Source organism: Pterocles gutturalis, unplaced genomic scaffold (genome assembly GCF_000699245.1).
Source record: "Pterocles gutturalis isolate BGI_N339 unplaced genomic scaffold, ASM69924v1 scaffold8330, whole genome shotgun sequence".
In the NCBI taxonomy this organism is placed as follows: Eukaryota; Metazoa; Chordata; class Aves; order Pterocliformes; family Pteroclidae; genus Pterocles; species Pterocles gutturalis.
Genome location: NW_010143646.1, coordinates 48521 through 61111, shown reverse-complemented (window position 1 = coordinate 61111; position 12591 = coordinate 48521). Strand labels below are relative to the sequence as shown.

General features: G+C 38.5%; 1 protein-coding gene across 1 annotated transcript in view; it reads right to left on the bottom strand.

The window, feature by feature from the left end:
* TOX3 (TOX high mobility group box family member 3) overlaps positions 1–12591 on the bottom strand; it is a 54410-nt gene that overhangs the window by 14297 nt on the left and 27522 nt on the right. The window contains exons 3-4 of the mRNA XM_010084821.1: positions 11507–11572; positions 7343–7597 (exon numbers count right to left, since the gene is read on the bottom strand). Of these exons, the coding sequence (XP_010083123.1) occupies positions 7343–7597; positions 11507–11572 (321 nt within the window). The remainder of the gene's footprint in view (positions 1–7342; positions 7598–11506; positions 11573–12591) is intronic.

The following is a 12591-nucleotide window of genomic DNA, read 5'->3' as shown; positions in this document are numbered from 1 at the left end:
ATACCCAGACCAGCTGCAGCATCTGCCTCATTTGGCTGGCTTCAGAAAGCATCAGGTCAGGGTTTGCTCACACCTGATTTTAAACTCAAGAGGCAGACCACTTTAAAGCCATCACCAGGTGTAATGCACAGCTGCTGTCCATGGTCATACATGTCCACACTCCTTCCATGCTCAGTTCTCAGGAATATCAGAGGTTCTGCTTCCGCTCCAGTTCCTGACAGCCTTCCCAGTGGGGTGTATCCACACATTCATATGGCACCTCACAATATTTTTGGAGCTGATGGGTCTTGATTTAGGTATTATTAATATAAAATGGTTATAGTCTTTTTTTCTCAGACTGTTCTGCTAATGTTAGCATATTTCTCTTCTTTAAAACCCTATTATTTAGCACATCATCAGGCCAGCACTATCTTTGTATCACGTTAAAGTGGTAGCATGTGGCTTCTGTGCAGAGGCAACTGCTGCCTGTCGCCCCCAGCGTTCCAGCCCATTGTCCACCTTGCCCTGAGGCCCCACCAGCTGTGCACACCCGCCCTCTGAAAGGTAACTAAAAAATGCACAACTACGTCCTTAGACATAGAATAAAATATTTAACTATACGCCAATTAAAACAAAGGACTCTGTAAAGGCCTAACAAGTTCATCAGCAAAGCACACAGCTCAGATCTGTAGACAGAAACTGGTGTGCCACAGTGCTGAGCTGGGAACGGCACCGGAGCAGCAAAATCCCAATGGAGTCCTAAAGGTCTAGTTTTACAACACATCCTCCACCATTTGGAAGGTTCTGTATGGGGCCAAATGTCACTGATCGGAGCCACCGGAGCATCATTTAATTTGGGATGACTTAATTTAGAGATTAATTTTTCTTGGTATCACAGTTTATTAAAAACAGCGTTGATAACAGCCACCGCTTCTGCTGGGAAAGTCCAGTACAAACCAGAGTAACACTGTTGACCTAAAACCTGAGTTTAGCAATCCACCATACTAATCAAAGAAAATGTAGAAGAAAACTCTGAAGATAATATCTCTTTCTAGTAAGAATAGTTGCTACTCCTACAAACGTATAATTAAAACCTTCCGGAATTAGTTGTGTGTTTTGTATTAAAGATGACAATAAACACGTTCATAACAATAACGAGGGCTTGTTTTAACAGACTGTTCCAGGCACTAAACACATTAATGACCCATGAAATAACTGTTTCATCTGCAACACATTAAACAATGTTGTTATAACACTGTATTAATTGAAAACCTACTCCATTCTCTCTAGATAGGAGATTACAGACTGGATAGTAAAAGATTTACAAATCAGTTTCTTTGTAAAGGCAAATTAAACATATAAATTAGAGGCACACAGGCAGGAGAGCAGTGAAATAACTGTCTTTTGCCAATTTTAAAACAACTTTTTTAGTTCTTACAATCTGCTGTTAATCTATTCATTGAAAGTTAATTAGTAATTTTGGGGAATTTAAATTATAAAAAGAGATTTAGACGTTTAAGTAAAAGGCACCACTGTTTTGAAACATTAATAATAATTGTTGCATTGAGCCTTTAACAAGCTTGAATTTGCAACTCAGCTCTTTCAAGCCACAGCATTGAGCTGTTTATTTTAAAAAGTCTCTTCTTGAAATAAAAGCAATAGTCACCATCACGCCTTTGACTTGAGCACAGTGCCACTCCTGAGTACTAATGTAATTAAAGATGAGCATATTCCACTATGAATTAGCCTTATCTGGGCGGAATCCTGAACGCACTGACAGCATTGCAACAATTATAAAATGTAAACTGCCTCAAATCTTCATCAAATAGGGAACACATTTTCTCTAGCAGCATGAGTAATAAAGGGAGCAATATACGTAAAATTATCAGTCTGTTTTTGTAACATCTGTACTTTTTTGAATAAAAGAAAAAATCAGACTGAAAAGAGACAATTATTTTACTGTCTGTTTCTTGGATATCAGAAAGAGAATTTTGAAATTCATCAAAGCTAACCTTCTGTTATGTACAACAGGCTAAGCTGAAAAGAATGTTAACAAGTTCAATTTTCATTCAATCAGCACTACTGCTCTCTGAAATGTTTCATTGCAGGAAAGAAATAAAAATAATCTATATGGTAATTATGAGGATGAATCCCCCAGTAACTTTCAGCTACATGAAAGGTCAGTTCTATTCAAGATATTTTATCAGTCCCCTGCACATACTCCTGTCCTGTCATTTTAAATCTGAACAGCATTTTATTTTCCCATTTACAGCTACCTGCAGAATTAAGTACTTAAGCCAAATAAGAAAAAAAAAATAAAAAGAAATGTTGAATGCTGGCAAAGGCTATAATAGCATGGAGATAAATCGTTCAGCTGCTCTCGCTCAAGCCTCTGGGGCTGCAGATTTTTCTTCTCCTGGTGCACTGTGGGTATTCAAAACTTGTTCAACATGATTTCATTTCATTTCAGGCACTGCCTGAGAAAACTAAATTACAGAATCAATCATACAGAAGGTCAGAGTGAGACTTCATTACAAGTATTGCATGCTTGCATGAATATCTTTCATTTATGACTGACCCAATATGTCACAATAGCTGTCTAGTAAAAATAATCCACTTTCTGAAATTGATGTACTACTGATGTCAATGCTACTCAGCAGGCTGGGCAGATTATAGAGAGGTGTTAAAAAAAGGAACCCTCAGGAGCACAAGTTGTAGTTTTACAGAATTGCCACAGTTTGCAGATTAAAATATTTTTTCTATGGGCAGCTCAACAGAAAACAGAGCATTAAAATAAAATACTGCACGTTGATTTTTAATTAGTATATCGCTGTTAACTTCCATGTATTTGTATTCCAGTATTTACAGGGATAATATTTGCATCATGTAAATCCATGTGTTCTTTGAAGTCAAATGTACATCAGCACTCCATTTTTCAGTGACTCATTTCTGAGCACCAGGATTTTATGTGCATATATTAAAATATGAAAATTAATAAAACTGCCTCCATTTTATCTCTTCTTTTTGTTGCTGGCTGTTTTTAAACGTAGAAAAACACTGTTAAGTAAGATAAATGTGTTTGTGGCCAAAAATAATGAAGTTAATCACCATTGTGACAAATTGTCACTCTTGCCATAGTATAATCAGCATGCCTGGATCCAGCTCCTGTGTACCTGGAAAACTCCCTACCTTGGTCTTCACAGTATGAACAATTGTTAACTCATCAATATGATTTTTTAATAGCTGCTAGGCACATTTATTCCAATAATAAATATCTTTTTTGCACTGTGAATGATTTTTTCAACATAATAATATATAAAGAATATGTTAAAAAGAGAATGACCTCTTTTTTTTTTTTTTTTCCCTGTCTTCCTGTGGGAAATACGTGAGATACTTGCAGAAGTATTACGAGGTACCTAGCTAACTCCATACCCTAAGGGAGACATAGGAGAACCTTGACATAACCTATTTTTAACCATGCCTCTGGCGATTCTGCATTCAAGTTTATAGGTGAACATGTCAGGTAGCACACAGAAAAAAGCCAAAGACACACAGTATTAATCATAATTCTGTCCAAGCCCATTTTATTTTTTCAACATTTGTGATTTAAAATCTCATGACATTTCTTCAAGGTGAAATTCTTCTACTGGACTTTTCAACGGGGTAGGACTACATTTATCTAAATTAAATATTGCTTACAGTAAAGCTCTCTAATGCTTCACAAGGTAACCAATAAACTCAATGCAATTCATACTAAAATAATTTAAGTTTGTATTCTGCTAAAGCAGCTTTAGTGTTTAGCAACACACTATTAATACAGCCTTTAAATAAGACTATCCTAGTATTGCTGGATAAGAACATTGTTCTGTAAGTATATACGAACATCATAATTATTTTACAACCCCATCTTTAGTTCTTTCAGATATAGTAAATTCAATTGACCATGAAATGAAATTTCATAGTCAAAATGCCTCCTTTACATTTTTTTTTATTGCTGCAATAAAGTTTTTATAGCTCCAAGGCAAGGTAATTCACGAAATGTCTAATTTAAAGATGAATTCTAATATTATTAATAAATATTTACCAGTTTAATGAAGTGCACATTTTTCACATAAAATATAATGTTTTCATTTTCTATTTTTGAAATACAGATTAACTGCTGGAAAATTTGAGTACTAAAGAGAGCTATGCGAGTTCAGGGGAAACCTATGCAAGAACCCTCTGTTAATGTTTTTAAACTTCATGAAACTATCCAGCATTTATGAGCAGAAGAGAAAAAGACTACTGAGCCAAATACAATGGCAGGGGTCACTCCATATCACAGTATAAAACAAACCAAGCAGTTGTGGGGAAGCGTCTGACACACGAAACTCCCTATGTAGCTCCTCTGTATCAAATCACACAATTCCTAATTCTCTGCAGCAAAACTACATACAAGTTCCCAACCCTCAGCTTGGAACTGGCAACCACCCTAGAAAATACTACGGGACTGTTGGGATAAGGTGGCATAAGCTTCTCTAGATCTTCTCTTTGAGACTTCTTACCACTGAAGTCAATGCAAGCTATTCCATTAATTTCTACATTGCACAGTCTAGGAAAAAAAAAAAAAAAAAAAAAGGAAAAGATGTAAAGCCTCTCATCCAGTGCGAGAAGAGATGAAAAAAGAGGTATCGACCCAGGAGGCCTCTTCTGGTTGGAACTGCTAAGGTGACAGCACTTACACATGGAAGAATCACATTCCATGAAAGGATGCAAAATTAAAAGGCAAAACTGGGTCAGGTTACAGACCACTTGATACCACTGAGGGGACTGTCATACAGGTAACACAAGACTGATCCAGCCCGTAATATTTTGTTCTGGTTTTGAAGCCAAGCACTACAACACCGCTCGCTCACCCTCCCCCCTCAAGGCATGGGGGAGAGAACTAAAGGGGTAAAAGGAAGAGACACTCATAGGTTGAGGTAAGAAGAGCTTGATAACTAAATAACACTGAAAGTCATAATAACAATAATAGTCATATATACAAATATACAAATGAGTGATACACAGTGATACTGCTCACCACCCACTGACCAAGGCTCAGCCCATTCCTTGCTAAAGATCCCGGAGCAGAGAGAGTACTGAAACTGCACTCACAGAACAGAGATAAGAGCCCGAGTGTCCAAGAGGTTGAGACAACCCTGAGAGAGGGGTGACTCAGAGGGAGACAACCTGGAGCAAGAGCGAGGACTTCTCCACCGACCCTCATCTATTTACTGGGCCTGATGTGCATGACATGGAATAGACCATTGGCCAATTTGGGTCTCAATCCTCAACCTAAGGTCAAATCCTGGGCTAGTAATCGGGGCTGTGCTCCCTCCCAGCTTTTCCTGTCCCTGCAGACACGGGCACAGCAGAGAAGCTGACAAGTCCTTGACTGTCCTGGCAGCAACTATAAATGTCAGAATGTGATCAGCATCTCCTCAGCACAAATCCAAAACACAGCCTTACACTAGTTACTATGAAGAAAGCTAACTCTGTCCCAGCTGAAATCAGGACATTTATTACATATTTCTGAGCCAGTTTCATTGGATTCAGTATGCACACAGTCCATTACTTTAGTTTCCAGGCATAACATTCCTGACTCTCAGGTTTTATTAATCTGATCTTTCTTTAGTAGTGACCCAACATGCCCAGTGCATACAAAATCCCATGCAAAATGGGATCTGAAAAGAAGTACCATATCCGTCAAGGCCTGTTGTAGGCAGTCCCTGCTTTGTATCTACGGAATTACTGAATTCTGTGCCTCCTCAGGAGTGAGCACTTTGTGCTTAATTCTGTATTAATGCTAGCTACTCTTCATGACCTCAAAGGTAATATTAAAATTTGCAACAAAGCCAGCAGCCTGCAGAATTCCAGAGAAATATTTTCTGCGTGTTGACTCATAAATCTTTAATTAATTTTCACTTGCCAGAATAATAAAGAAAAGATTTACATGAAATCATAACATGTCAACACGATGACCTTTATTACAGTCCAGCAGTAAATCTATATTTTCTCTACACCACATTAAGCAAAAGTCCTATATAAAACAGGTCATCAGAAAAAATATAGTTGATGTAGAATGTGTTCAAGCTAAACATTCAGTTTCTGTATTGAACATTGAAGACAAATTCTAATCGTAACCATTGAGTTTAAAATTCTAATTGTAACCATTGAGTTTAAAATGCTAAGTATGATAAAATGACTCACAGCTGTGTCTCATCACTGGGAGTATGAATGTTACTGCACAAACCTTAGAGAAACCCAAGCAGGGAGATCCCCCAAACTGGAAGGGAAATACGACAAAAAGGTGGAAACTGCCCCACATACCCTCACACTAAGATCATAATCATACAGGGTCTATAGATTCCGGAGAAGGCTCTTTACAGCCTTGGTTTTGACTGTTCTAATTAACAGGAATGATCACTGGAATTAGCCTAACAGTCCCCATCACTCAGCCCTTCCCCATGGCCAGATCGTCCCTCCCCTTTCCGGAGGGCTCGGAAACAGCCCAGGAATGGGAGAACAAGCCCACCCTAGCCCAGCCTCTATGGTCAACAAGAGCACTGGACAGAACAAAGTCTTTGTATGGACCTGTATTTCTGAGTATGGTCAAAGTAACACATCCCTATCACTTCTATTATGAGTTTAAAAAAAAAAAAACAAAACAGTTTCCACTCATAAAGGTTTAGCCCAAGGAATACAGAGAAATATATGGTTTTTTCACTGCTGGCACACTGTCTCTGGCTCCCTTTCTGAGCTACTCTCAATACCGCGCTTTCAAAATATCCTGATGGCTGTCAAATGTGGCTCCTACTCTTGAAATACCGACAGGCAATTCCTTCTAAATGTTGTAGCTCACTCTGGCCAACACAAGGGTCGATCAACTCTTGATACCAGTGTCAACTGTATGACACATTTTTGAACTTTACCAGCACTTGGTATGCACCTGATGCCAGTGGAAATGGGCTTCCAAGTCCATTCCCAAAATTAAAATTCTGTGTTTATAAAGCCTGACTGCTTCTTCACAAGAGACCTGTTCACACACAGTATAGCATCGCACTGTACATTAACGACCGTGTTTATCTTCCTGAATCCACCCATATTAAACCCTTAACCATTTGCCAACTACCTTAGGGAACTGAATAATAGGATATCATTGTTTGCTGCGTAACACTGAATGCGTGTCATCATTTACACAGAACACACCTGCACATACAGAACACTGGTAAATGCTTGGTCAGCCTTTCTGAGAGGTCAAGTAAAACTGGTAGATGACACAGGTGACTATGCTTTGACAGACAATATTAGGCAACGGAAACACACAAAGAACCGGACCTACCATATGCAATCCATTGCTGTGGATGACGCCGTCTTGCTCCACGAGATTTCGGGATATTGTAATAGAGGGAAGATCCAAGCTCTGGGGGGGAAACTGAGGCGTAAATTCATTTCCTTGTGCAGGCAGCTGGTCACCAAGGCCCTGAAAGGGCAGCAGTATATCTGCCATCCCCAGTGCAGGGTCTGACTCGGGCGGGGGGGTAATGGGTGGGATTTCAAACTCCTCGTCCCCAAGGCTCGGCGTATGAAATGTCTGCTAGAAAAGGACAGGACAAGGCAAACCATGTTAGGGCACACTGTCTTCAGCAACCACCTCTAGACCTGCAGTCCAAATCTTGGTTTGTTCTCAAATGCAAACTCTGTATGGAACAAAATTTTAAAGTTTTTTATACTAAAAGGGTTTGTAGATCATTCTGATTAAAGATTTAAGTCTCATTATCATATGGTTTTAATGGAGTATCAGTATTAACAGTTTTTTAATGCGTGCTTAATTAGCAACATCTGTCTTTGTTGTTAGTCTGACTATCAGCTACATTGGATTTGGCTGTATAACAAATTGCCACTTTATTGATACGTTAGTAAAACAGCACAAACAGCTTACATTACTCTCATGCTTCATAAAATACTGACAATTTTGTAGGACACACACACAACATTAATTCAGGACTGACCATTTCACATCTCTTGTTTCCTTTTATCCACTAATAAACATGAAATATTATAATTCTAGTCTTTATTTTTTTTCTTTTCCATCCCAAAAGTACCACGCATCCTTTTAAACAAGGGTTGCAATTTGGAGGAGAGACACATAATAAAAGAGTGAGGGTGATTACAGCAGCTTCCAGTGCCTTCTGAAGCAAGCCAGCTTTGTTTGAACAGTAGGTTTGTTACAAACTAAACACCTGTTAAGATGCCTTGAGCAAAACATTTACTGCCAGTTATCTTCGTGCGTGTTCGTACGTGTGCATGTGTCTGTCAAAGATAATCTTTATTCAAGTAGAGTCTGTATCTGGCTTAAACATTGCTGACTTGTATTTGGGAAACAAATGAGCTACGCTTATTCAAATTTCTTGCAAGTTAAGTGAACTTTCATATATTATTTCAGGTCCGCTGCTACTTAATAACAGAAATTCAGTGGCTGAAATTAGGCCATTTTAAATGTACCCGAATCAGGACTGTCTTGATCAAACCGGGCAGTTGGCAATCCTAAAATAGGCACTCTTGTCTTGTTCTGGACATGCAAGGCTGCTCTGGGACTTGTTTGTTTGCATTAGTTCAGGATTTGAATTGAGGGGGGGGAACTGTTTTATGTATTATTTACATTGTTTGAAAGAGTGACTTAATGCCAGTTAATTTAAAAATGATATGTTCAGTGAAAGATCTCATTAACCACTGCAAATTGTCATCCTTCAAACTGTTAATGATGATATAAATTAATAACCGCTTGAGAGAAGATGGAAACTGAAACACAAGAAAAACCTTTGCTTGCATATAGAACCTGTCAGCTGTCATTATTGGTCTCACACCAGAAATGATGAGGTCCCAGATTGCCGCAGTCGGCAGTACCGCCAGTCTGCCGAGACTCTCCCCATCTCGCTCGATCTGCAAGACTGTAACTTAATTCTGGATGTGAAAGCTGGGCCTGGATTAGGGAGACGTTTGACTTCCCTGCTGCTATAGTACAAAAGGTGTGAATTTTTTCTTCCTGTGGACCCTTTAGTTCGCAAACACAAAGGATGGATTGGCCAGGAGAAGTGGTTGGCTAATGAACATAACCCTATGGCTGCATTTGCAGTTATTTTGGCACTAATGTGGTCTAGTAACAGATGCAACTGTAATTTGTGACTCATTTGCTACCCCATTACTGCTTAATGAAATCTAACATATCACATTAACAATACGGATAAACACTCATTCTTGATATGTGGCATTTGGCTGTTTTCATTACCACTGTAATTAACGCTTGAAATATTATTTCAATAAATATTTAAGGTACTTTAAAATGGGTCGTAGTAATCATGACATAGAGACAGAAAACATAAAGCAAATGTGTGGCTTCTCAGCCTGAATGTGCTCTAGGATTACACTCTTAAGGCATTATTTACAGGAATAAAATGGGCTCCTAGCTCAGCAGCGCTCAGGCCCAAAACCACAGCCAGAACGGTACATTCATGTTCATGCAAAAGCACTATAGTTAAATACATTGTAACGCAGTAATTGCAAAGTTAGGCTCATGCTCTAATGCAAACACTAACACTTAATCATATTTTTATTCCTTGTTCAAGCAAAAGGGTTCAGTGAAATCAGTATTATTATAGTACATCTGAACCTCTTTTAATGTATTTATGAGATGGTAGTCATTATAAGAGCTGGAGCTTTTTTCCCCCCATCTAACAGAATAACTCTAGGAAGACTGTTTAAGGATATAGTGCAGCTAAATCATAATACCATATATTTAAAAAAGCAGCATTCATCTTAATACTTACAGCTTACTACAAATGGGAGAGTAAATTGAAGAATACCTTAACATCTTTTTAAATATGAATTTAATTCTCACAATATGACTTGTCCAAATATGTATATATCTTTTTTTAAAAACATATAACGGACTAACAATTGTAATCTAAGAAGAAAGCAAGCCCCTTAGTAAAGTAGTCTTAAATTCAAATCACTGGGCTATTCAGTCTGTTAAAAGTGCCTGAATAGTACGCAATTTGGGATTGCAGAAAGGTGCCATTATGACCAAAAGATGGTACAACATTTGTGGGATTTATCTTGCCAATCACATTTTTTTAATGTTATTAACTTTTCAAATATTTGTATCTTACACGTTTAAAAAAAAAACAAAAAAAAAACCACTGTGTGCATGGTTAAATGCCATCTGTACTGAAATGTTCAAAACATTTGTTCCTTTTGATAAAAATGCAAATCTGGAGAACTGTTGTATCAACATATAACAGCCAATGTCTGACACGGTGAATTATCACAGCTGGAATTAAATTGTCTCTGAACAGCTGCTGGCAGCAGAGCTTTCATCAATGTTTGATTCAAATGTAGGAAAGAAATTCTACAGAAAGAAACATCATGTTGTCATTACAGATGGGGTTTGTGTTCATTATCACAAATAACACTGGAGCTAGTGCCAAACAGCATTCCCTTATCTAAGCAGTCTTGCTGGGTAAAAAGAGATTGTGACCATTGTATAAATGATTCATAATATACGACTCTTAATTCCAACCTTCATATTTACTGTTACACCTTTCTGTTTATTTTCTTTGAAATCGCTTTTTTAAAATGTGCAAGAATACCTATGACTGAATCACCATTTAAACATGCAAAAATCAAGACTGCCCAGTTTTCTAACCTTTCCTCATGTTGGGAAGATCATTTATGGCATGCACCCTATACAAATAGGTTCTTGCTCTCCATATTGCTATGCACATCACTAGATAGAGCATCTTGAACTTTCCATCCTTCCCTTTGGTATAAGAGCTGCTGGTTTTCAGTGATGAGCAAAAAGGTGTTTGTCTGGAGCTGGGGTTGGTATCCACACATTGATGGTCTATTAACTGGCAGCACCACGGCACCAAATCCATGGAGACAGTAGTTGCCATACCTTTCTCCTGTCTCCATGCTCAAAGGCAGTGATCACACACATCACCTCCACAACCCAGACATCCTCCACCAGCCCAGCCCCCAGGTTTATTCTTGATCCTGGTCTGAAGTTTCCTTTATGTAGCACATACACTTCAGGCAATAAAATCGGTTTTGGTTTTCTAACTAATATAAGTATTAAGAACCCAAATTAAAATGTTTGTATCTATAACAGAAATTAGCACATCAGCTAGTAATGACTATTACTGAGCTTGCTTTCAATGTGTACACCGACTGTGCTTTTTATTTGTTTCCTTCTGTTTATAATTTTTTTCATACATAAAGCAGATTTGTTTCTATTGACATGCTATGTAAGTAACAGCCTTACGGACAGCTAAATTGACTAGTAATGAAGAGCTGTCAGGTTATTTTCTTTCTCATTAAAGTCTTTATTTTGTGCTCCATAAAACACACAGAAATTCGGCACTTCACTCTTCATCCATTCAAAGTCTGTTAAATTATCACAGCAAACAGCAGAATATGAGCATAGATAAAAAAGAAAAACATCTACCTCATTTGCAGCAAGAAATGCATTATTTGCCTCTGCCATGTTCATGTAGTTGTTATTGTTTCCAAACTGAAAGAAAAATAAATATTTGGATTTTAATACATGCCACGATAAACTTTTCTTTACCTCATCACTGGCATAGAACAAGTGGGGGGAAGAAAAAAACAATTAAGCCACAACAGCAAACAGATAAGATGTAATTTTGGAGATGTTCTTCGAAGCCAGAACTAGATTGCATTCAACATTATTATTATTATATACTCTGCATCCCCAGCTCTGCACATGGAAGATATCCGAGTGTCTCTCGTCAGCTTTCTTTGTCCATGTAGCAAAGCCACCCCACAGACCTAGAGGTGACTTTGGAAATTAAGTGTCCATTAGAAAGCCACTGTTTTCCAGAAAAGACATTTTGACTCTACTGCATCTTTCCTGACACACATTATAATGTTTCTGCAGATGATCCCAACCCAGAGGATTGCTGCAGCTAGAAGTAGCTGGCACGTTACTATTGCAAGCAGACCTGACTTTAAAGAGATGAAGGTCAATAAGGGGAACAACGCAAATCTGCAGTGCTTTCCTTAAAATCCCATTCTTTCCACTAAATTAAAAAGCCAAACAATCCCCCTTTGTCTATCTTTCCTTCCAGTTGAGCTTCCACGCCTCCAGTGAACATTAACACCAGAAGATGTTGCACATCAGAGAAACCGTATCACACTGGGACCTTGAGCTCCACCCAGGGCGGAGTGGGCCGAGCGCCCACTTAGGCACAACTCCTCTCACACGTGAGTAATCTGAAGGGATGCTCTCGGATGCCCTAGTCATTTCCTCCAAGCGTGAACATTTGTTGAAGATAAGTACCCTTTCTTCTACAGACTGAGCATAGAGAAGAAAGAGGTTATCCGCATCTGGTTAACTGGCACTCAGTGCCTTATTCCCCTAGACAGCAGTGTGAAAAAGAAGGCAGTCTGGGAACCATTTCTTAAGGCGTCCCCTGAAGAGACACACGTCTAGAGCCTTTGCTTCAAGGAACAGATTACTACGCATGGCATGCAGCTACCACTAAAACACTAAATCACAGGCTTTCCCGT